This window comes from Sylvia atricapilla, chromosome 10, assembly GCF_009819655.1.
Source record: "Sylvia atricapilla isolate bSylAtr1 chromosome 10, bSylAtr1.pri, whole genome shotgun sequence".
Lineage (NCBI taxonomy): Eukaryota > Metazoa > Chordata > Aves > Passeriformes > Sylviidae > Sylvia > Sylvia atricapilla.
Genome location: NC_089149.1, coordinates 7,544,565 through 7,569,388, shown reverse-complemented (window position 1 = coordinate 7,569,388; position 24,824 = coordinate 7,544,565). Strand labels below are relative to the sequence as shown.

General features: G+C 52.2%; 1 protein-coding gene and 1 long non-coding RNA gene across 2 annotated transcripts in view; both read right to left on the bottom strand.

The window, feature by feature from the left end:
• Positions 1 to 24,824, bottom strand: part of LOC136365384 (uncharacterized) — an 87,288-nt gene that overhangs the window by 13,847 nt on the left and 48,617 nt on the right. The window lies entirely within an intron of this gene.
• On the bottom strand, positions 21,202 to 22,867 carry SOX2 (SRY-box transcription factor 2). Its single transcript, XM_066325783.1, has one exon. The coding sequence runs from the start codon at positions 22,158 to 22,160 to the stop codon at positions 21,213 to 21,215; it is 948 nt and encodes a 315-aa protein (XP_066181880.1). The 5' UTR covers positions 22,161 to 22,867; the 3' UTR covers positions 21,202 to 21,212.

Below are 24,824 nucleotides of genomic sequence, written 5' to 3'. Positions count from 1 at the left end.
CTCCTACCGAATTCATGGAGTAGGACTCCCTGATCTTCTCTGTGTCACACTTCCACTCCGAATTCCCTTAATGCCATCAAAACAATAATATTTAGACCATTTGGGGCTTGAGATTATTGCTTTAATAAATTGGGGTTTTATTGGTTCATTGTGGCAAATAAGCCCCCGATTGATTTTGCTCCTAATCAGCATGGAGAATGCATTCCGCTGTAATTAAATCCCGTGTAACCGGGCACTCTGCGCTCGCTCGTCTCTTAGCTTGCAGTGGCATGAGATACAGCACATCAAACGCTATCCTGGCCACGATAGGCGCCCTGCCAGCCCGCCGAGCGATGATGCTCGCCTTCAGCGTGCTTACAACGTGCGTGGCTGGAGCGCCTTCGGAGCAGCGGGCAGCGCTCGGGAGACGCAGGAAACTTATGAAGAGGAGGAAGATGGCCAAGGATAAGGTCTTTTCTCTCGAGGAAGAAAACACTGGCAGAGAGGCGGGGGCGGCTATCCCCCCGCTTCCCGCAGCTCCCCGCAGCCCCCGGCTCCGCTCCGCTCCCGGGGGCTCCGGCCGGGGCAGCGGGGTCCCCTCGGCCGGCGGGAGCGCGGCCGGGCTGCCAGGCGGGCAGTTTTGAAGAGTCGATCTTCATAATACAAATCCCCCGGCTTCGCCTCCCCGCCAGCGGCGCGAGCCAGCTTTTTAATTGAATCCCGGGGATTTGGCCGCAGCCGAGAGCCCCGGTTCGGGCCCCAGCGCCGCGGGTCCCCCCTCCCGAGAGCGGGACCGTCTCTTGAGGGCTGATCCCTCGCCTCTAAACCGAGGGAAGGGGGGACGCTGCGGCGGCCCGGGGGAGCCCCCGCGGGCAGAGCGCGGGCTGGCCGCACCCCGGGGCCGCGGGCAGCTGGCGGGGCCGCTCCGCTCCCGGCCCCCGCCTCTCGCCCGGCCGGCGCTTTAGGGGGGGCTCAGGCCGGATCCTGCCCATTCTATACGTTAATGCTCTTTTCTCTCCGGCTGCGGGGAAGCAGGCCAGCGGATAATTACCCCTCGCTGCAATCCGCAGAGCTGGCCTAATCCGAAAGCTCAAGTGCCCGTAAGTAAAACTTCAGGAAAAGTTATTGAAACTGACAAATACAGGGTGACAAATAATCAATAAAAGCCCAGTCCCACATCCTTTATTGTTTCCAGGCACTAACAGCAAGTAATGAAACCTCGGCGAGGACGGGGGAGGGAGCGGCAGGGACCGGGCGCTGGCCTGGCTCCTGGAAACCCCCCACTAAAAGAAGCGCAGGGAAGAAGCCGGCAGCATAAGGGGGACGATCCCGTCCCCATGAGAGAGGAAAATGCCACCCTCCCAGCATCCCTTCTTCCCCAAGCCCTCCCTGCCGCCCGGTGGCAGGGCCGGGGCGCTCCGGATGGCCGAGCCCGGGAGGCTCCTGCCCCGCCGGGAACTTCTGCCCGACCCTGCGGGCAGCGACGCCCCGGAGCCTCCCGGCAGCCTCGGGCCACGCACCTATTGAACGCACCCGCACAAAAAAAAAAAAAAAAAAAAAAAAAAAAAAAAAAAAAAAAAAAATCAGGCGCTGTAATCTGCGTTCTGAAATCTGTAACATCCCTGAACACCCAACGCGCTCCTGCTCATTAGCATGTCGGCCCTGGATTTTCCACGCCGCAGTTTCTAAAGTTTCAGCGAAGGACGCCGGGCAAGATAAATCCGTGCTGTCGTTTCTCTCCCTTTCTGTCTCTCCAAATTAAGTTTTGATCTATCAGTTTAAACACTGGCCAGAAAGTTGATTCACTTTCTGTTAGGATTTCGGGTTAAACCGGGGGCTCCTCCAGTGTCTTTAAGCTTTTGAGCTGTGTAAATGAACTGCAGTGTCACATAATCGATGGGGAAAACTCAGCTGTCACAGATACGAAAGCAGCCTCCTGCCACAGCAATAACGTGATTTGGCATTTCAAAGTTTGGAAACGTGCTGTCTGCGCGTCCGGGGCTCGGGGAGGAAGAGGGACGGGGGCGATGCTCCGGGGCGGGTGGGGGGACAGTCCCAGGCAGGGTGGCCCCCGGCCTCGGCAGCCCCAAGCGCCGGCGCCCCGCACCGCGGCACCCGCTGCCGCTCCACTGCCGCTCCCTCCCTGCCCGACACACGCTGCGAAAGTTGTTTCCCAACTTTGGCGTTAGGGGAGGGTTGACCCAGAACAAATCTCGGTGTCTCGGTGGCCTTTCCAAAGCGGCCGTGCCCCCCCGCCCCGAGCCTGCGGGACGTGCCCATCTGGAGCACGCACCGTGAGAGCAACTGTGCCGCGTACAGCCACAGCGGCCATCAGTCACTAAAAGCCACACGCTTCAGTGGACCGGGGATAAAACGAAGTCCTGGTGACGCCTGGTTAAACCACTGACCCTCTTGCGAGGGCTGGAGCAGGGGGGAAGGCGGCCCCCTCCCCACAAAGCCGGCTTTGGGGGGCTTGGCACAGGCCGTGCCCCTCTCCCGAGCTGGCAGCGCTGCCAAAAGGGGACCCAGCGCAGCCGGGTCAGGGTGTCCCACGGGGGGATGAGGGACAGGGAGGGTCCCAGGCAGAGCCCCCGGCCCGGCCATGCCCCTGGGTGGCAGCGGCAGCTCCCGTGGGCGCGGGGTTCCCACCGGAATGGTTATTTTCAGATCGGCTTGGGTGGAAACATCAACCCGTGGGCAGGGCGTGCTCCAAGCCGCGGGGTAAACACTGCCCTCGGCCCCCTGTCCCTGCCGCACACCCCGATTTTACCCGCACACATGCGCAGGAAAACAACCCACACAGCATGTTCAGATGCTTTCTGGAAGGGGAAGGCTTTCGTTTCAAATTAGGAAACTCTCTGAGATGAACGATAAACTCCGCTTTTGTCAGGCTATGGGGCTTGATCGTATCTTCGTGGTTTTGTCCTCACCAAAAAGGGCCCCGGAGGCTCAGTCAAGAAACGGGATTTCAGATAGTTTGATTTGACATAAGGAAACTTTGCATTTGTAATATTCTAAGACTCTAAAGGGGAAAAATGAAACCTCTGTAGCTGAGACAAGAAGTGTGCCTAAATGCCACTGCGTTTCAATCCCCGACTGGATATAATTTAAGTCTTCTCTGGCTTACAGTAATATACTCTCCAACCCTGAGGCTATCCAAAAGGGGGGATTTAATGAGGCCGAGTTTATACACTTATATAATTTAGGGTTTTCGCTGTAGCTGTAAAATGACAATTGGTACATGTGTAGTGCAAAAGAGCTGAAATCCCATCCAGGGACCAAGTTAGTTATTTCTGAAGGAGCTGTCATTTCCAGCAGGGGGGCACAATGAGAAGGCCAGGAGCAATGGAGCTCTGATCTCCACCAAGGAGAGATAACCACCTGATTAAAATGGGGCTCTTGTTCCCTCGTTACTCGATCGTCGTGTGAACTTACCTTATTTACAATTATAGGCAATGAGCGAGTCGCCCAGATTGTAATACACCTATAGCTTTGGGTTTACTCCTCCCTTTGTTATCAAGACCATCTCTTGGACAGATTTCTGGAGCACTCATAGCGTGTGAGCACAGAAACGCTCCCGAGGAGCGAGGGGATGTGCACGTTCGAGCCCCGCAGTGCGAGCGCAGCGCCTGCACCCTCCCGGCCGCCCCCGCTGGGAAGGGAGCAGCAGGCCGGGCCCAGCAGCCCCAGCCTGGGGAAAGCAGGGTGTTTACAGCACCCAGCCTCGTGTGGACACCGCCAGAACGCAAAGGGAGCCGGCGTTAGGCGAAGGACTGTTTTGTACCGCACATCTGGTATTTGCTCGTTCTCCAGGTGAGCCCAGGCTGCTGGAGGACGCTCCCTCCGGGGTCACTCCGGAGCCCAAGTGCGCACCAATGGCATCAGACAATGATGCACCTCTACGCTGAAATTTAACGCACTTTGTTCTCCATTTTAATATTAAATGGTGCCGTGTTTGCCAGATTATTATCCCACTATTGCTTGTGCATTTGTCTCTTATGTCTAGTGCCTGTCATTACACAAAGCGTTTTGAAGAGCTAATTTCAAAAGACAGAAAGTCTACACTTACTATAAAAGTCATTAAATTAGCATGACAAGCATAAAGTTCCTAGGTTATAATTTGGTTATAGATCTGAAATCTTCCCTGCTTTCTCTCTCCACTTGAAGGATGAAGGCTGAAGCGAGGCACCGACTCGAAGTTAGGACAACTGAGCTGTTTGGTGGAGAAACAGGGAAGAGCTGTGGGCTCCAACACGAGCTTTTTGGCAGAGCAGTGGGTGACAAGAAAGAGTTGTGATTTTTCTCTCTCGTCTCCCAGCAGCCAGAGAAAGGTGTGATCAGATGGTCTGCTACTACAACAGGTGGGAGCAAAATAAAAAGAAAAAAAAAAATCCCGATGCTTTTCTCGTCGATTAAAACGTCGCTGGAATAGCAGGACGCGTGCCTTTTATATCCCGCTAAATGCTAAGATGGGAAGATGCGGTATAAAAGCAGCCATTGGCTGCTTCCCCTAAGGCTGCAACATCCCCTTCATTTTAATCGCTTCTTCATTTCGGAAGAAAGCTGCGGAGAGGAGGGGCAGCGCTCCTTCCCCCAGCTCCCCGTGCATCTGCCGTGACGGGGGACTGCAGGAAGCCCCGGCGGTGCCAGGACCGGCAGCGTGGGAGCGCCCGCTCTGCCCGGCCGGGCATCCTCTCCCTGACACGTTGAATTTCGACAACGAGAAAATTAGAGAAGGGACGGGGGCATTCAAACACGGTGCTCACAGAAGAGGCTGCCCTAGTAGTTATTTAGTCTAAAAATCTGCTGTCAACTTTTTTTTTTTTTTTTTTTTTTTTTTTTTTTTTTTTTTTCCCCGACAGGATCAGCGAGGTGCGTTTCTTTGCGCTGATTCGTTTGCTTTTAACCAGGCATGCTGCGAATTGTGGAAGCTTTCCATTTACCTTTTCTTCTTTAAGCGTTTTAATTATCATCACTGACCTGTTGGGCATACCTACAGTATCAATGTCCCTTTTACATCGCTGCCTTCCCTTTCTCTGCATGTTTCTGCTATTTAACACTTGCTACCTTTGCCATTAGAGTCCTAGAGTGACCCCCATGGGTATCTTTGAAAGAAAGACCCTCTGCATTCCAGCACTGCCTCCTTACCCAAGTAATAGCAAAGGGACCATTCAGACACATGGACCACACTGAAGCATTAATTAGGCTGATGAAATCCATAGAAATGTATGGATTCAGCATAATCGAGTTTCTTCTGCTGACTATAGTTAAGGAATACGTGAGCAGCTGGGAGAATAGAAAGTACTGTTAGGGTGAAGTCATGCATGTAATTGAGTATATTTAACATAACCATTTTAATGATCGGTGATTAAAAGTGCATCTACTTAAATTGTATACCTCTGCAATTTGTCCATATCAACTTTAGAGCACACACAAAGAAAAGGTCGTCATATAAATTTATAAACAAGATCCCTTCCTGGCTACACATGACTCGAGCTGGAATGATAACTCAGCAGCAGCGAGGGGGGAAAGGCCTTTTGCGAGAAAATAGCTACGCCGGTGCGATATTAATTAATCACTGGTTTGGCCCCCTTGCTCTCTTGTGCAGTCACAGTATTAGAAGTGCATAATAAGTGAGTTTTCTTTTCATCCGTAATTATTTATAACAATCAGATCACTCAGGAAAAAAATCCCTGGGTTTCTTTCCCATATTAAAGGAGTATCTTTTCCCTCCTTGACAACAGTGTGTGTGTGTGCATATACATATCATCAAATAAAATATTTGGCCTTTTTTTTTTTTTTTTTTTTTTTTTTTTTTTTTTTTTTTTTAATCCGCGGAAACATTGCCGGAGATCCAGCAAAGAAACAATAAATGATTAAACTTCTCCTGACGCTCAGCTTGCACGCGGAGAGGTTCAGGACCAGAAAGAAACACGGACAGTGTTTGGGGGAGCCGTAGTTGATGGGCACGGCCGCGATCTCCTCGCAGGAGACCCCCGAGAATGGGAAATTAGCAGTCGAAATCTGCTAGTGGGTTCTGGATCCCACAAAGCCCACGCGTTGGGAAGGCTGAGTGTCTCTCTCTCGCCTATTCAATCTGCCCAGGCTGGTTGCAGCGAATAAATAGAGTCATTGTGGAGCCCATACACAAACCGACCCAACTCCCTCCCCCATCCCTTCTCGCCCTCCCCCGTCCCTTTATGCCCAAACGCACACAAATCCGCAGCCGCTCTGCGCTGAGAGGAGCCCAAACTTTCCTTCCCTTTACTGTACAGCGCCTGTGGGAAAGGTTCACCCACACGCATGGAATATGTGCTCGTGCGGCGGAGACGGGGGTTCACGCTGGGTGAGGGCGAACAGGAGCAGGACCCACCGCGCCCCGTCCCTCTCCCCGCCCGAGATAACGGTTCAAAGTGGCCAGATGCATTAAACAGCCACAAAAGGGGCCGAGAGGGACGGGGGGGCGCGGGGGGCGAGGGAGATTCACTTAAGTTTCTGGTGGAAAACTTCAACGCCGCCGCCTCTCCGCTCTCGCAGCATCGCTGCAAGGTGAAATCCATTTGGCCTCGTCCCCTCCCAAGCGGCCGCAGCCCGGCGGGGCGGGCGGCAGCCCCGCGCCCGGGGAACTTGCTCCGTGCGAGAGAATTTGCAGCCTTGAAAGCATATTTTTCTTCCAGCTACGGTGGCACTTAGATGATAATGTAGGCAATGAAACTGGGGAGATTTATATCTTTTGGAAAGTAGGACGAGCCAGATGGTAATAGCGTCATTAACAAACAAACTTAGGATCCGCAAGTGAAGCTTGAAATTGGGAAAGAGATCTGGAGAACAAAAGGAGCTGCTGTTGAGGGGGGGAAAAAAAAGAGTCCCTCTTCTGCCGGCCAAATCTAAGAGCACATTCTGGAGGGGCTGCTCCTGCCCAGCACTAGATAATAAACGACGGCTTTTTCCTCCCCTGTTGTGACTGAGAAAGGACAGAGAAAACTTTTGCAATAGGCAAATGTGGCATTTATTTATGTGTAACCCTTTGTAGTCTCAAGTGTCCCAAATGGGCCCTTAATTCAAATCCCTAGTTTGATACGGAAGGATCGCTTCTCCCAAGTTTATTTTAAAGAAACAAAGCGCCGCTTGTGGAAGTTGAAGGGCCAAAAGTTCAGTAATTATTTTTTTGAATTAATAGTAACGAATAAATATGAAAGGTTAAACGTTATTTGCTGTGAGAGTGGAAACATCTGAGGGATTTATTGTGCCTTCGAGTCTTTTTTTTTTTTTTTTTTTTTTTTTTTTTTTTTTTTAAACTTTTACCCCCTCAAAACCCGCTCACTCTTTGCTCGGAGGCACCAACACAGCAGGGGCGAGGGTCCCGGGATGCGGGACGTTCGGGTGAGGGGAGCAGGGAGGGCTTCTCCCCTGCATCACCCTTCGGATTTGCTCTCCCAACTCACCCCGGGAGCTTCCCGATGTCCGGGGAAAAGGCCTTCAGCAGAGCAGAGATTTACCCAGCTGAGAGGCCATAAACACCGGCGACCCACCAGCTCCAGGGCTTCAGCAGGAGAGATGGGCTGTGTGCCTCCTAAATTTTAACCAGTGTGTTCCCAAATGCCACAGAAATGTTTGGAGGTCTTTAGAAGATCTCCGCATCTCCCTTCCAAAGTTGATGGTCATTAGATGATTAATGATTTAAAAGACGCCTGTTAACAGCCCCAAGTTGAGAGACATGGACCCATGCTCTAAAGTAAAATCCTAACGTGGGGGGTTTTTTTGGTGGGTTTTTCTTTTTTTTTTTTTTTTTTTTTTTCAATGTGCTGGAGATCTTTAAAAGCCCCGAGGACTTACCCTTAAGGCATTATTCAAAGAAAAAAAACCTGAGACTGGCGGTTCGTCACAGGCAATTGTAAAGGGTTTCAAAGGACCGATCAAACGAGTTGGAGAGTAATCTACATTAAAGTCCGGATGGCAGTGTTACAACATGCACCTGCAGGGTATTTGCTATCCGTGCCCCTTACAGAGCTACAAATCACCATTAAAGAAAGCTGCTTAAGCTTCCTCCGCGCTTCTAGAAAGACTTACTCGGGCTCCTTCACTTTGATATTTATACATCTTGTTATTGATAAGTGTGGGGCTGTTCAGCTCTCCCTTCCCCCTCCCGGACTGTCCCCGGGCACTTTTGCAGCAGCCCCTCCGTGTCCCCACCCCTCGCACGGCTCCGGGCGGGTGTTCGGGCGGCCCGGCCCCACTGAGGACACGCGTGGGCGCGGGGTTATCCCGCTCTCCCCGCCATGCGCCGACTCCGGGAAAACTTTCGGTTTATTTTATTTCTCTAGTTCCCCCTCGAGGCTCTGTCGCCAAGGCGACCGGGGCAGCCCAGGCAGCATCGGCACGCGGGATGTCCCGGCGGATTTTCTCACAGTTGCGGGAGGCGCAGACATGGAAATGAGCTCATTGCGGGGGAGTGGCGGCCGCCTGGGCCGCCCCCGGCCCGCTGTGTCCCGGGGCTGCGGGCCCCGCTCTTCTCCCGAAGGATTGGGGAATGGCGCAGCTCCATCCGCGGCCGGGCAGAGCCCCGGAGCGGGCACGGTTAACCCTTGGCACGCCGCGGGGCCGCGCCTGCCGCTCGGGAGAGCCCCGGTGCCCTGCGCCCCTCTGAACGGGCGGCGTTCACCGGGCTCCCCCCGCCAGGCGATGTCAGCGGGGAAAAGCGAAGTTGTCAGACAAACAAACAAGAAAAGCTAGAGAGGGGGGAAAGAAAATCAAGATTTTTCTACCCACTCGAGGCGAGAGAGCTCAAAGGTCAACAGGGATTCATCAACCGCTTCCCACGGCTGCAGGCAGGGCGAGTCGCTCAACTTGGAATGCTTTTTAGGGTAATTTTAGTGATCGGGTCTGCGTTCTCAGGACTTCCCTCGAGTGGGTTCTTGCAAAGGAACAAAACCCCGCCCGTCGCAGATGCGAGGCTGCGGTGCCCCGCGGAGGGCCCGGCCGAGCGGGCGGGATGCCGATGCCCCGAGGCGGCCCCGGGGACCCGCACGGCTGTGACCTGCTGGCTCCTGCCGCGGGCAGCTGGGGCAGCACACCGGGAGGGAGCAGAAAGGGGCTTCGCCGCGCTGGCGGCACAAGAGGGTTCTTCAGCTGGTTTGTCAAAAATCATCTAATTAAAACCCCGCACCAAAGTAAAGGGACAATATCCCGAATTCGGTCTACCTGCCTCACCTCCTGACACCCCTGGCAGCGCTGGGCTGGCACCCACGGCCCTGCCGTGTCCCCCCACGCCCCCCAGGGTTTTCTGGCGCAGCAAAGCCCCGCACTGTTGGGGCCGGGGGGAGCTGGGACTGGGCGGGGGCCCAGCAGCGCTGCCAGAACCCACAGCAGAAGTTTGCCAGATCAACTCCTCTCCGAGGAATTGTCCTCGGAGGGGAGGGGGGGAGCGGGACCCGCCGCCCCGACCGGCCCATCCCAGGCAGGGAACCTCCAGGGCAAGGGGAAAAGCCGCGGGGCTGCCGCGGGACCGGGAGAGTGGATGTGCCCCCCGCCCCCGCCAGGAATCGCTCAGCTCCTGCCTTGGAGCCCCGCAGCCGGGAAGGGCTCAGTGCCGCCGGCAGCGCGGAGCGGCAGGGTTTGGGGCAGAGGGGCCGAGGCAGGAGCACCCCAGGACAGAGGGTGGCCCATGGCCGGGGCACAGGGCGGGGGGACCGCCCGGAGCCGCCGGGCCCCGACACGTCTCCTGCCGTATAACGGCGGGCGCAACTTGCGGCCGCCTCTCGAGTGTTGCCAAACCAACCCCCGGGACGTTCGCAGGGCTGGCGGGAAGGCGGCGGAGAGCCGAGAGCCCCGAGCCCCCCGGCTGCCCCCGACACCCCCGGGCCGCAGCTGACGGGGGCCCGGGGCGAGCCAGGGCCGAGCGCTAATTCGGTGTGTACGCTGAAGGCGGCCATCTGAGGGCTGGATAGCAACCGGGGGAAAGGGGTGTATTCGCCACTGGAAGATTTAGGTTGTTGCTAGGATGTGAGAACAAAAAATCTTCAATAAGTCGGGGAGGGGGGGAGGACGGGGCAGAGGGGGAGGAAGGGGGGGTTACAAGGTTTGTCACAGGGAAAAGTGCAGACATCTGCTGGAACTTCCATATCTAAGCTGTTCATTTACAGGAGCCAACTTCTGAAATCTCCACAATTAGATCTGCATTGTTCTTTCTCAACAACACTGGCTAGAAAGAAAAGGTCTTCTCTGTCGGGGCCAATCCAACGAAGCGTTTGACGTTATTAAATAATAAAGCGATTGTGATTTACATTGTTGTTCAGAAAAAGGGCCAATTATCCACTGTTATGTTGCCATAAAGATCATATTAACTCGAATTAGTAATCAAACAATATGCTAGCGTTAAAAGTATAGAGAGGACAACGCGACTGGTCTTGTTGCATCCTCACTTTTTCTTGTAAAACCAGAAGCATAAATACACTTGAAAGAGGCGCAGAAACTTCATCCTTAACGGGGAAAAAGCAAAAGAAGTACCAGCGTTTGTGATTAATGGTCCTCTGTGTTGACTGTTTTCAATTAATTCAAAGCCACCCAAATCTCATATTGATTTTTCTGTTTACAAATTAATTCTTCTTTAGAATATCACGGGAAATGTTCCACGGTACTCCGAGAGCCGGGGCGATTTTTTTATGTAAAGTCTTTTAGGATTTTGATTTTGGGATGCTTTTTGTTTGTTTTTCATTTTGTTTTGAGTTTGGGATTTTTTTTTTTTCTCAGAGTAACGTTTTCTAAAGGCGTTTAAGTTCCAAGCAAAGATGAACCACCAAAACGCAAACCCAGCCGCATCCCTGCACTCCAGCAAATTTTCCTCTGCCACAATCAAATAATTATTTTTATTAAAGCAGTTATTAGGTTTATAACTCATTTGCCACTTAAATTTGTGCAACCAACCAAGGCGATCTAAATAGGTTTGAGTTGCCCCTTGGGTGCAGGATGTAAGCGGTAAGAAGGAGGATTAATTATGGGTGTGTGCAGCAGGAGGACACAAAGGCTGTCCGGTGGCGCGGGGAGCAGCGGCGGGGCGCAGCCCCTTCCCCGGGCGGGGCCGGGCACCCCGAGCCCCCGGCAGGGACCGAAAACCCCGGCCAAAAACTCTGCTGCCTTTGTTACCGAGCAGCCAGGGCTGGGGCTGGGGGAGCTACAACTTGTTGGCAGTAAATAAGGCGCTGTCAGGTGATGATGCTCCGGCGCGTTTGAAACGTCCCGAACAAAGTGGAAACGAGACTTATTTTTCATACAGCACCATCGATATGATACGATACGATATGATAGGATATGACAGGATATGATATAGGACCATCGATCTCTTGTCTCCTGTGTAGACAAGGTCCATTCTTTGTGCGCGGGAGGACAGGATCTGCCCCCTGGAAACGTGCTCCGAGCGCCCACCGGCACCTGACTGGTGGTTCTAATGTCATTTATTGCCAGCACGTTTTGTTATCGCCTGGGGGTGGGGGTTACTCGGAGCTCAGGTAATAACCGGGTAGCTGTCAGCTTCTCCCGTTTAGCACCACTCAGGCAAGAATGGCTTTGCCAAACTGCTCCAGGAGCTGATGCTATTTGTTATCACGACTCGGAAAAAAAAAAAAAAAAAAAAAAAAAGAACATTCACAGTAACATGGGTTTCTATAAGCAAACGCCGAGCAATTTTCCTCAGCGCAATGCATCAGCAAGTATATCCAAAAGAGCTTAATCTACTTCTTGCAGGTTAGGTGCGAGAGGAATCTGCAAGGGCTGCTCCGGGATGCCATGAAAATCATGAAAATCCCGGCTCATTGGCTTGGCCGCGATAGGACGAGGCACATCAAATCGAGGCGGAGAGGGACAGAATCAATCAGTCCTCTTGGCTGAGGAGTGAGCCCTCGCTCTGGAAATAATTTCGAATAAAACTTGTGTAACCAAGTGTAACCTAGCTTACTTTGAGCAGATCGTCGAGAGGGTAAAAAAAAAGTTAGGAAAAAAAAAAAAAAAAAAGAAAAAGAATTACGGGAATAAGCCAAGAAATAACAACCTGGACCGAATTAATAAGAGTGCAAAGTTTTTATCCATGTATAAGGATAATATATTAAGCCAAAAAGGAGACAGGTTATCTCTAAACAGGATTAAAATGCGTTCGTGTATAGGATTAGACCATCTCATCCATTTAAAAACAGTCTCTCCTCCTCCCCACAACACTTTATTACATATTTAAAAAACCCCAACAAAACCAAAAAAAAAAAAAAACCACCCCAAAATAAAAAACCAAAAAACTTTCCCCATTGGAAACACTTGGGGGTAGGCGTTTTATTAATCGAGAGCCTTTTTTTTTTTTTTTCCTTGCAATCAAATGCAACTGATGGCCCTGAATAAGCCGCCTTGTTAGGAAACGGGCCATTTTTTAAAACCTGTGATCAAAACAGACCTGTCTTCAGAGAGAGCACAGCAGATTTAAATGTTGGTCAAAAGGAGTCACAACTGTTCATTAAAAGCAAACCCTAACTAGTGCTAATGTATAGCCATTTTGTGAGCTCAGGACTGTGGAAAGAGGCGAAAAAAAGTCTGAGAGTGTGAGCTGATGCCGTGCTGGCTGGCAGTGTGTGGTCTATTGTAGGGAATGTGCTTTTTCCACTGAACAGAGAGCCCCCCTCTTTTATTCCCCAGCTCTACTGCACCTGCACTGGATCAGGGAGCTACTGCCATTCACCACATCAACAGAGAAGACATCTCTGACAGCACTCAATTCATTACATTTCTTCCTGCTTTTCAAACCAACGCACAAAAAAAAAAAAAAAAAAAAAAAAAAAAGGTATTGCCAATCAGTGCCTGGGGGGCAGGGAAGAAATCTTACAATACTTTATATTCGCCGCTCATTTTGGATTTCATTAGTCAGAAAACTCACTTCTCAGCCAGTTACAACTTTTCTTTCCCTCTCTTTCATTCTGTCTTTGTCTTTCTGTCTTTCTTTCTCTCTCTCTCTTTCTCTCCTTCTTTCCTTTTTCTTCTTTCCGTCCCCCTTAGGGCGCTGCCGGCCGCGGGAGCTCCCGGGAGCGGAGCTGGGCCGCTGCCGGGGCTCCCAGGACAGAGTTTATTCATGATTCATGGGAGCAGCTCTGCTCTCCGGACACGGGGAGAAAGAAACGGCCCAAGATCCCCAAAGTGTCCCGCAGCAATTGCGGGGGCAGCGGCCGTGGGGGTGTCCCCGGGGCAGCGGAGGGGACGCGCCGGCCCCCCTAAGCCACGGAGAAAGTTGTTCTCGGCCAAACTCCTCGAAAGAGACTCCGGGGAATTTGGGGGTAGCTTGGTTTCTTCATGAACCGTTTTTCAGAAGCATTTGCAAGCGAAAGAAACCGAGCCGAGGGGTTTAGATTCAGGTATTTGATCTCGCCGGACCCAGACATCTAATTAGAGTGGTCTCAGCGATTGAAATGGTGTTAATTCCCATTGTTGCCCGCTCAGATCCCTTGGCCCTCCACCGCTGGGATGCTCTCATTTTCAAAATTCTAAATAAAAAATATTTCTATTTGAAACAAACAAAAAAACATTTTCTGTATTTCCCCCTTTTCTGGCCCATTTTCCTCCATCGCGAGCAAAACCAAAAGCAAACTCCTGGGTATTATTTTTTCTCAGACTCTGGCAAAGAATAACACCCCCTCTGTGGGATCTTAACAAAAATAAATCACAAGGAGCTCTTGCCTACCTGAAAAGTAGGAGGAAATCCGCCTGTCTGGTTTCGGGTGTAAAGTGTGTATCGATAAGGAAGACACAGCCGACTCAGAAACGGGACCCAATTAATCTATGGGTTTCTTTACATCACCCCTTGTTAGGACGTGTGCTTTGGAAATATTGATTTCATCGCGACAGGAAAGTCGCAACTACTGTGTGTGCATAACATGGGGAGGACACGGAGCGAGAACCCGCAGCAACGCAAAGCCCACTCACGGGAGAGCCAGATTGCTTTTTAAGCTAAAACTAATAATTTCATAACTGATTCACATTCAGTCTGGCGCCGATGACGTCACGGGGTATTAGCATACGAGGAGGGATGAAGCCAGTGTGGCTGGAGTTGATAAGGTGCCTCCTGAGGAATTCGCTGCTTGTTTTAATACATTAATTATTTCTCTGTCTTCCTCAACTTCTGCAATTTGTAAGAGCTTAAAGGAACCACCATCATTCCCGGCGATGCCAGAAGGACACGTTGGAGAGCTTCTCCCGCGGCACCGGAGGCGGGCAGCGCGGGGATGAGCCCCAGCCCCGCTGCCGGAGGCCGGCCCGGCCGCTGCGGGGCTCGGTTCTGACTGAGCCGGCCCCGGCCGTCCCTACTCGCCCGATTAAGGTCGGCTCGCTCGGACCGGCCGCCCCAGCGCTGGCAGCTTCCCGCAGGATGGGAGGCGGGTTTGCAGGATCAAGCCCTCAGCCTGGAGCGCGTGTGAGTTGTGAGTGTGCGTGAGTGTGAGCTGGTGTGTCAAGACACCCCTTGCGAGAAAGCCTCCGCAGAGGCCCGTGCTCTCCAGCCCCCGGTGGGATTCCCCCCTCTACCCCTCCCCATCCCCATCCCCTGCCGTTAATCACGATTTTCTAGAGGTTAAAAAAAAAAAAAAAAAAAAAAAAAAAAGGGGAAAGAAAGCGCCCACATTACGTCATCAGCCCGAAGTGCTGTGGAGATGATGATGGGGTCACGGAGGACCCGGGGCGGGGGAGCCCGCGGGGGCCGGGCCTCCCGTCCCCTGGGCCAGCGGCCGCCTGTCCGGGAGCGGAGGCGCGTCCCGGCCGCGGGCCGGAGCAGCGCTGTGCCCGCCGCTGGGCTCCGGACAGCGGGCAGCGCCGTGGGGACACCACAGGACACAGCCCAGCTCCGTGCCCCGCGGCTCACAGCTCTCCCCTGGTGTCCCTCTGTCCCCAGAGCTTGTAGGAACCGGCAGCACCGCCGCTTTGGCCCCATGAGCTCGGCCGGGCCCCGCGGAAGCGGCCTGACAGTGCCCCGGCCCCGGGCTGCCCTCGGGGAGCCTCCCGAGCTGCGGCCACCTCGCTCCTCTGGAGAAGGAAACTGCCTGGGAACAACCGCTCGGTGACTCGAGTCTGAAACATATTTGGAGGGAACGAGGGAGGGAGAAGAGCTTTTATCAAGGGGTGGGGGGAAAAGGGTAGGGACGAGAGTATAATACAAACAAAACACAGAGAAATCCTAAAAGAATTAAATTTCACAGGGGTAAATTAAAAAAAAAAAAAAAAAAAAAAAAAAAAAAAAAAAAAAAAAAAAAAAAACCAAAAAACAAACCAAAACAAAACAAAGAAATCAAACCAAAAAAACCCCCAAAACATAAAGCCACGCTGCACAAGCTCTCGCCCACATGGCAGAGGTCCTGCGAGGCAGCACGCTGCGCCAGCGGATGAGCCAGAGACAAACTCCTGCAGAAACTTCTCCGGCCCGGCCCCGCTCCGTTCCCCGCGGGCGCTCACAGGACGGCCCCCGGCCCGCGGGCTTCCCCCCGCTCCTGCCGGCCTGCAGCGGGACAGCCGGGCCCGAACCCGCCCCACACCGAACGGGAAGGGCTGGCCGTGCTCTCCTCCAACACTGCTAAACGGGAACGAAAAACTGCAGCTTGTTTCGGCGCGCCCCCTCCCCCTGTACGCACAGGCGCACAAGGACACAAACACACACACAGTCACACAGTCACACACAGTCACACAGTCACACACAGTCACACAGTCACACACACAGTCACGCAGTCACACACAATCACACACAGTCACACACACACGGCTCAGCCGCAGCAATCTCTCTGCGAACTCCAAAGCTCCAAACCCATCCCGCGAGGTTCGGGGTTTCGCTTTGTCCCTCCTGGCCGCTCCTCCCGCCCGCACCTGCCGGCGCAGAGGCTCCGCCGAGCCCGGAGCGGCCCCGGAGCGGCCCCGGTCCCCGGGCAGGGCTGGCCGGGCCCCGGAGCGGCCGCGGTCCCCGGGCAGGGCTGGCCGGGCCCCGGAGCGGCCCCGGTCCCCGGGCAGGGCTGGCCGGGCCCCGGAGCGGCCCCGGTCCCCGGGCAGGGCTGGCCGGGCCCCGGAGCGGCCCCGGTCCCCGGGCAGGGCTGGCCGGGCCCCGGAGCGGCCCCGGTCCCCGGGCAGGGCTGGCCGGGCCCCGCAGTTCGGAGCTCGCCCTCCCGCTCTGGCTCAGCCAAACGCGCAGCTCCGGGAATTTCCAACCCGGGCTCCGTTCCTTTCCAGTTCGCAAGTGAACCGGCCCCCACACTCACTGTAACGCTGTACGTCCTCGCCAAGTGAATTGATTCCTCAAAAGCAAAATAGTACCAAACTCTCGCAATTCCCCGTGCCATCGTCAGAAAACCTGGTTTTAATTACCAAAACTGAAATAGCGGCGGTGCTAACTAGCAGGCGATCAAACCGCAATCAAACTTAAATCTCTGAGCAGTTAGCTATAAACTGTCAGCAATTGAAAAGTAAACCTGGTGCACACAAAGGCTCTGTTTAATTTTCTTGTTGTAATGGCTCTAAATGAGGACCCCATCACTATGCAGTTAAGCGGTGTTGCTTGTCCCCCTGAGGCGCTGATCAGTTCTTTTTAATGTGAGAAAACTGGCAGCTCGAAGCCCGTCAATGGAGCTCCCACAACAAAAGTCCTGAAAAGCTGAATGAATTGGGTTTGTAATTACTGCTTCCCTCTCCCCCCTTGCAGCTTATCTCTTATTCATTCAACATACATTATTGTCACCTAATCGCACACTCCCAACGTTATTTTGGGGGGGGGGGTGTCTTTTTTTTTTCTTTTCTTTTTTTTTTTTTTTTCTTCTTTTTTGGTATCTACTACTATAGACATGTTTGTTGTAGAAATTAAACAAAATAATCCTCCCTTCTCTCGCCCCTTCTCACCACGAAAAATGTTGAAACGACAGTGTCAGGCGAGCCTGACTGGTGTTAGGAACGCAAAGAAGAAGCTCTTCTGCCATCAAAATGCCAGCATTTTGCATATATCCTCGGAAATCTCACAACCACCGAAGCAGGTTTTACATTTGAGTATTTGAGTTAGATCAGGATTTAAATGACTTGAAGTGTATCTAATCACACCTATCAGTAATGGGCCTCTTTCTTTCAGTGGGACCTACATTATATACTACTTAAATTGCTGGACTATCTACCTCCTATTCGGAGGCAGATATCCAGCTCTGCTGCCCGTTGGGGACGGGGAGGAATTAATATTGAGAGAAAACATTCTGCTGTGGGGAATCACCCTCACCCCTGATGTTCCACCTGGCCCCAGTGGGCATCTCAAGGAATCAAAACGTGGTTTCGGCCAAGAAATGTCTGTCGGCAAGCGAGAGCCGCGGGCTGGAGCCGGGCTGCGAGGCAGAGCCTCTCCCCAGATCCCCCACCGCAAGAAGCTGTCGGTTGCAGAAATAAGTACAGCTATTACAACCAAATCTACTAACAGTCTAAATAATTAATTGAACCATTGCTCTTTGACCCTTGGAAAGTCCAGTAGGGACCCGTTTGTAGTAATAATACCCCCGAATGAGCCCTTGTCAAATATTCATTTAGTGGTTAATGTGAGCGATTTCCCCCTGGGACAGTCTGTAATACCAGCTTCCCAGCTTTGGCAAGAAACCCTGCTAATCTACCTCTCCAGTTCTGCAAAATATTTTAACACCCCGGTACTTAAAAAGCCGTAAAAAAATCACAGGGGAAACTATAATCTTATCCTTGGGTTCACTTCGGCTCTGTAGAAGGTTAGAGAAACATTACACTGGCGCTCTTGGGCCGAGCATCACTCTGGCTATAAAACACACAACAATTCACCAGAGGGAAACCACGGAGAGCCCCAAAGATCTTCAATAACCAAAATAAAAACATACCCACGAGCTCTGCTACACATTTCAGCTGCCATAAACGAAAACCCAGGATAATGGCTTAGGTGTAAATGGCGTTATTGAATGTGTTGAATTTAAATGAGCAGTGGACAATGGCGTTCCTCCAAGTAACATTTTAAAAATAAAACTGTTCAGCTGCACATGTAAAATGCTTTGGTTTATCCTCCCTAAACGGATAAATGGATGGATGGATGGATGGATGGATGGATGGATGGATGGATGGATGGATGGATGTAAGGAATCTGTCCAAGGGATATCAGGTTTCAACCACATATATTCCAAATCGTACTCCGAAATCTAAGCTTAAACAAATTGCCCATATAAAAAGTTGCTGAATTCACTAAGCTTGAATATGTGGCTTAGTGCCTTTTGTTTAGTGGTATTAGCTCGCCTTCTCTATGCGAATTGTAAAAGGACCAACACTTCCAAATACCCCCCTCGAATATTTTAGTTAGCACTTCAAAAAGGGGCCAGGTTTTATTGCTGTTAATTGGCTAAGATTTGCTTTTAAAAATGGAATCGTGATATCGATTGGGGTTTTATTCCTGGTTTTTTCTCAGCGAGGCGAGCGGGAGTGGGGATGTGGGCTCATTACCACGTGAATAATCCCCAAATGCATTGCAAACGCTCGCAGCTCTGAAAAAGAATGTTTTACTAGTTGCATTAGCGTAAAAGATACAGAAAAGGTTGAGAATCTGCAAAAATTGTTGTCCTGCCCAGGTACCGCGACGGTGCAGAAATTAAAGGGACAAAGGGAGCTAAACTACAAAACCAGGCAGTGAGCAAATCTCCACGTCTCCTAGTCCGGCAATGTTAGTTTTCATCTGGACACCAGGCTTCAAGGACGGAGGCCAGAACTAAGCCCAGAAAATAGCAATACCAAATAAAAGCCACAACCAGCCAGGTAACTTTGTGTGTGTGTGTGTGTGCCTGTGAGCGTGTGTGCATTTTACCCGGCCTTCTTCCTCCCGGACCTAAAGCGAAATCCAGTGGCTGACAAGAAACACTGGAGAGAAAACCTCAGCAACGCTTGCCCCGTGCTGGAGTGCCCACTTTGTGCCTTGCCTAAGCCAAACATCACATGCTTTCGTCGCCACGTACCACATGCCATTAGCAGAAGACACGACCGGTTTGCAATCACAGCGCTTCAAATCCCGTATTTCGTACCTTTTCAATTATTATTATTGTTATTATTATTCACATCTCCCTCTCGCGCGTTTCCTAAGGGAAAGCGCAGCGGCGTTAGCAGCACCGAATAACCTCTGGGGCTGCGGCAGGGACTGCCCAGCTCTGCTGCCCATCGCCCCCTGCCCGGGCCCGCGGGGCCTGGCGCCGGCCAGCGCGGAGCAGCGCGGAGCCCCGTCCTCGGCAAGCGCCGGAACGACTGTACAAAGTAAAATTCTACCTGGCACGGACGGTGGATCTCTCCTTCTATATGGCGGGCGCCACCGCTTCTCTTTGGGGCTGTGACCGGCTGCAGAGAGTGTCCGAAACGGGGCTACACCGCGCTGGCAATTTAAGAAATAGGATTCAAGAAAGAGCCGGGATAAAAACCTGAAAGTCTCTGGCATTTCGACTGTTTTCGTTTGTTTGTTTGTTTGTTCGGTTTTTGTTGTTTCTTACCTCTGCCCGGCCAACCCTACCCCCGCCCCCACCTCTCACCTCCTCCTGCGCGGCCCAGGAGCCGGGAGAGGAAAGTTTGGGAAGCGGCGGACAAAGGGAGCGGGGAGGGCTGAGCCCGGCCAGGCCGGGCGCGCTGCGGTTCCCGGCCGTGACGAGCCGGCTCCCCTCCTGCCCGCCCAGGGGAGAGAGGCACGGCTGGGCAAAGACAGGAGTGCATTATCCGCCCTGGAAGCCGGGAGGCCGCGGCAGTGCCCGCTCTCGCTGCCCCGCCAGCCCCGGCTCGGCCCCTCCGGGGGCAACAAGTGGCCAAAGGCAGCGGCGACAGAAGCCCCGGAGGCCGCGGCACCCGCGTCCTCGGGAGGGAACAGGGAACCAGCCTCTCGCTCCGCGTTCCCGTCCCCCCGAAGGAGGCACAGGCACTTATTCTGTTTAAGCTATCGTACTTTCTCTCTCTATGTGCATACCTATAAAAATATTCATGCGTTTTATATATATATATATATATTTCTATATTACTGCATTATTTATCGTATTCGGTTGGCTGCCATGATACCTTCTACTGCATGAATTATTTAAAAAACAACTTGGCGTTACAAAAATAAATCCAAGACTCAAGCGGAACTTCAGTGTCCATATGTCAAAAATTTATTTATCTCAAACTGTGCATAATGGAGTAAAAACTTAACTTGAATATGTACCTGTTATAAGGATGGTATTAGTTCAAATATATACATGGACTGTCGGCAGACTGATTTCAAATAATACAGAGCCGAATCTTTAAAATACAACTACGGAAAATGAGGAGAAAAAAAAAAGAACTTAAAATATCATCACAATAAATTTACAGAAATATTACAAACCATAAGAAAATATTTCAAACACAGTAATTTCAGGTTGGTAATTTTCCTTTTTTTTTTTTTCTTTTTTTTTTTTTTTTTTTTCTTTGAACAGGATGAAGTCTGAAAACAAAAAGTTATTATAAATTAACAAACGGCGTGTGAACTTGCATGGCAATTTTTGCTTTTTAACAAGAAGTAAAAAAAAAAAAAATTTAGTACAATCTAAACGTTTGCCCTTATCCAGCAAACCAAGCCCATGGTTCGCAAGTACTCGTCCTACCTTTTTAAATCTTTTGTACTATTTCTAAAACAATTTAAATGTCCAAATGCCATAAAATAATTTCCTCTCCTCTCGCAGCTGCTATAAATTCAGCTGCCAAAACCACGATGGTCGAAGAAGACTCTATTTTTAAAAAATAATTGGCAAATTCGCGAGCTTGGTTTTTTTTCTTCTCTCTATATTACCAATGGACATTCTGATTGCCATGTGTCTTTTGATAAATACTGTACAAAAGTTGCCTGCAAATATTAAAACATCTTCCTCTTCGCTCTTTGAGTCTAGCTCTAAATATTATTGGTAAAGACTTTTGCAAACTTTCTGCAAAGTTCCTACCGTTTAAACTAGAACTTTTTAAAAGTTTTGTGTAGTTGCTTCCCCTCCGAGATCTATACAAGTTCCTTGTCGGTTTAATTTCTGACAGCCCCCCCACCCCAAACCCCACCCCCACCCCCCGCCCGGAGTTTTTCTCTGTACAAAAATAGTCCAAAAACAAAAAAAAAAAAAAAAAAGTCCAGAATTTCTAATAAAAGTTTTTTTGTTGTTTGTTTTGTTTAGTTTTCCTTTCCCTCCCCTCCCACCCTCCCCCCCCCCGGCCCCTTTGTCTTACATATGTGATAGAGGGAGTGTGCCATTAATGGCTGTGCCAGGAACAGGTGCACTCTGGTAGTGTTGGGACATATGAAGTCTGCTTGGGGCAGCTGGTTCTGGTACTTCAGCACCTGGTAGATACATGCTGATCATGTCCCGAAGGTCCCCAGCTTGGCAAGGAGCCCTTGAATGAGACGAGGAAGTGACTACGGGGGGACTGGAGCTGGATTCCGTCTTGACCACCGAGCCCATGGAGCCCAGGGCCATGCCCGGGGTCCCTTGCTGGGAGTAGGACATGCTGTAGGTAGGCGATCCGTTCATGTAAGTCTGCGAGCTGGTCATGGAGTTGTACTGCAGGGCGCTCACGTCGTAGCGGTGCATGGGCTGCATCTGCGCCGCGTTGTGCGCGTTCAAGCCCGGGTGCTGCGGGTAGCCGAGCTGCTCTTGCATCATCCCATAGCCTCCGTTGGTCCAGCCGTTCATGTGCGCGTAACTGTCCATCCTCTGGTTCACCCCAGCTCCCAAGGTGGCCCCAACCCCTACCCCAGTCGTCATGGTATTGGTGCCCGGTGCCAGTAAGCCCCCCGGCAACGTGTACTTATCCTTCTTCATGAGGGTCTTGGTTTTCCTCCGGGGTCGGTATTTATAATCCGGGTGCTCCTTCATGTGCAGAGCTCTGAGCCGCTTGGCTTCGTCAATGAAGGGTCTCTTTTCCGCCTCGGATAAAAGTTTCCACTCCGCCCCGAGCCGCTTGCTGATCTCGGAGTTGTGCATCTTCGGGTTCTCCTGGGCCATTTTCCGGCGCTGCCCGCGGGACCACACCATGAACGCGTTCATCGGGCGCTTGACCCGGTCCGGGCTGTTCTTCTGGTTGTTGGCGGCCGAGTTGGAGTTGCCTGTGCCTCCCCCCGAAGTTTGCTGGGGGGCGGGAGGTTTCAGCTCGGTTTCCATCATGTTGTACATTCAAACTACTTTTGCCTGGAACCAGCCTTGAGCAGAGAAACGAGGAGCAGCCGCAGCGGAGTCCCAAGCCGGACTTTTTTTTTTTTTTTTTTTTTTTCCTAGGGAGGGGTAGGAAAGGGGGGAGGGGGACTCCCCAAAACCACACTTGGATCAAGATCAGGATCTTCCTCTTCGCTGATGGATTAATAATGCTAATAACTGCTATTATTACCGCCGGAGTCTTGATTTTAAAAAACTTCTTCCTCCTTTTTCCCTTTTCTCTGCCTGCCGCTCTCTCTCTCTCTCTCTCTCTCTCTCTCCACCTCGGTCTTAAAGAGCCAGCAAACTACTTTACCCCCTTTTGCAAACACACACACTCTCTCTCTCTGCCTTGACAACTCCTGATACTTTTTTGAACAAGTTAATAGACAACCATCCATGTGATGGGGGCTTGTCAGGCAATAAATGCGTTCGCTCCGGCCAATCAGCGCTCGGCGGCTCCGCCACTGAGGACAAGTCTCTTCCCCTGGTTTTGCATGAAACGGGGCGGGGGCTGGGCGCGCCGGGACGGCTCGGCGGGGAGGCGGGCCCGGGGGCGGCCCGGGCGGCCACTGGGAACCTTTGTATCTCCCCTTCCAGCAACAGGTCACACACGCCTTTTGGAGGAAGTGGGTAAACAGCATTGTTGCTACGTGGTGGTTTTTTTTTTTTTTTTTCCTTGCTTTTTTTTTTTTTTTTTTTTTTTTCTTTAAGTTGGTGCTGGCTTGGGGATAGGAGAAGCCGTGGGGGGAGCGGACAGGAGCGGCTTCCCCCAGCGCTCTGCCGGTGCCCCTCGGGACAGAGCGGTGGCCGGGCTGCGCAGGGCCCCGCGTGTGCCTCGCTCGCCCCGTCACGGCCGTGCAGCCCCGGTGAGGCGCAGCCCGGGCCCTGCCGCTGCCGCCGCCGGGGAGCCGCAGCGCTCCGCCCGGGCCGAGGCTGTGCCCGTCTCCCCGGCCCTGCTCCGTGCGGCCGTGCCACAGCGCGCCGAGCCCTCCACCCGGCCGCCGGCCTCTGCGGAGGGATGATGTCCAGTGCAAACACGGGGTCCCCACACGCCATCCCCGCCGAACACAACGCGGGGCCCGCACCCCTGTGCCGATGCCGGGAGGGCTCCGGGCCCGCTCCGCCCGCCGCCGTCACCCCACGGCGGGCCGCGGGGTGCGCAGCGCGGGGCTGGGGGCACGGCCGGGCGCTACAAATAGGTAGTTTTGTTTCCCTTGTTGTCACTACACGGGCCGCACAAAGCCCCGGCTAAGTTTACTTCCACTCTCTTGTTGGGATCTTTGTTGCTAAACCGCACTTGACGACAAAGGAAGGAGGGGAGAGAGAGAGAGAGAGAGAGAGAGGACGCGGAGCGGCAGCGGGGGGAGCCGCTCGCCGCCCCGGCCGCGCTCCCCCGCGCCGCTCCGCGCCTCCCCTTTGCCTCCACGGGGTTGCTCCGCCTTTGGTGGCGGTGTTGCTCCCGGCGTGGAGCCGGAGGGCGCGGGGCCGGAGCGGGGCGGGGGCCGGGGCAGCGCGGGGCGCCCCCATCGCCTCAGCCGCGGCGCTGCGGCGCCCCCTGCCGGCCCGGCCGCGCCCCGGGAGGCGCGGGGGCAGGGAGCGGGAAATGCCCCCCGGCGGAACGGGAATGACAACCGTAATAGTGAATTATAATAACAATAATAATAATAATAATAATAATAATAAAGACTAGTAAAAATCTGCCGGCGAACAGCCACGCATCTTTCTTTCTCTTCCTTTCTTTCTTTTTTTTTTTTTTTTTTTTTTTTTTTTTTTTTTTTTCTTCTGTGCGTGGATTATGCAAATAAATCCTATCGGGTCCAACGCGTTTAATTCGAAAATACACATATATAACCCCTGGATAAGTGATAGGTTAAACTGTCGAAAAATAGGTGCAAATTGTGAGATGTGGGATATAACGGGATTCTGACTGTCCACACACTCCTGAAGGCACGGCGGCTGTTTACTGCCTTATTGTTCTTCGGTCTGCAGTTGATAAAGTTATTAACAATAATTTTAGGGATTTTTTTTTTTTTTTTTTGTTAAAGGGGATGGGTGGGCGGTGTAGGTGCTTGCTCATCGTGCTAAAGCGATAAGCGAGGGCTGGCGGTGCGCAGGCAAGGGGTTATTTTTGCTCTGGCTGCAGCTGCGGGAGGCGCCTGGGGTTCACAGCCCGGAGCCCCACGCAGGACCAGGGCATGGTGAGCTGCCCTGAGCCCACTGAGAGCCTTGCGAGGCCTGGTCCTTTCTAATTGCATTTATCACACGAATAAAGGATGGGAAATGCCTAACAATTGTGCTATCGGGACTATTTACGGCTCTATTTTAATTACCACTTTTAATTATCGTTGCAATAAAGTGGCATATATACATAATAGTGCAATACAGGAAATAAGGTGAGGGCGATGGCTCTTTTGGGGCATTTTGTGCCTTTCCTCAGGGGATGGAGGTTTGTTGGGTTGGAAATACACACACGGGTGGGCGGAAGCAGAGGCAGACCGGGAAGCTGGCTACAAAATAATAATAATAAAAAAAAAAAAAATTAAAAAAAAGCAAAGATGAAATGGTCTCTGATTTTCTATATTAATGACAGTAACACCACTGCTCTCTAAGAATACAGGCAGGGAAGGGAGGCCTGCAGAGGGA

Bases quoted from the DNA above. Each gene is read 5' to 3' on its own strand.
- SOX2 (XM_066325783.1), bottom strand. From the start codon at position 22,160: ATGTACAACATGATGGAAACCGAGCTGAAACCTCCCGCCCCCCAGCAA.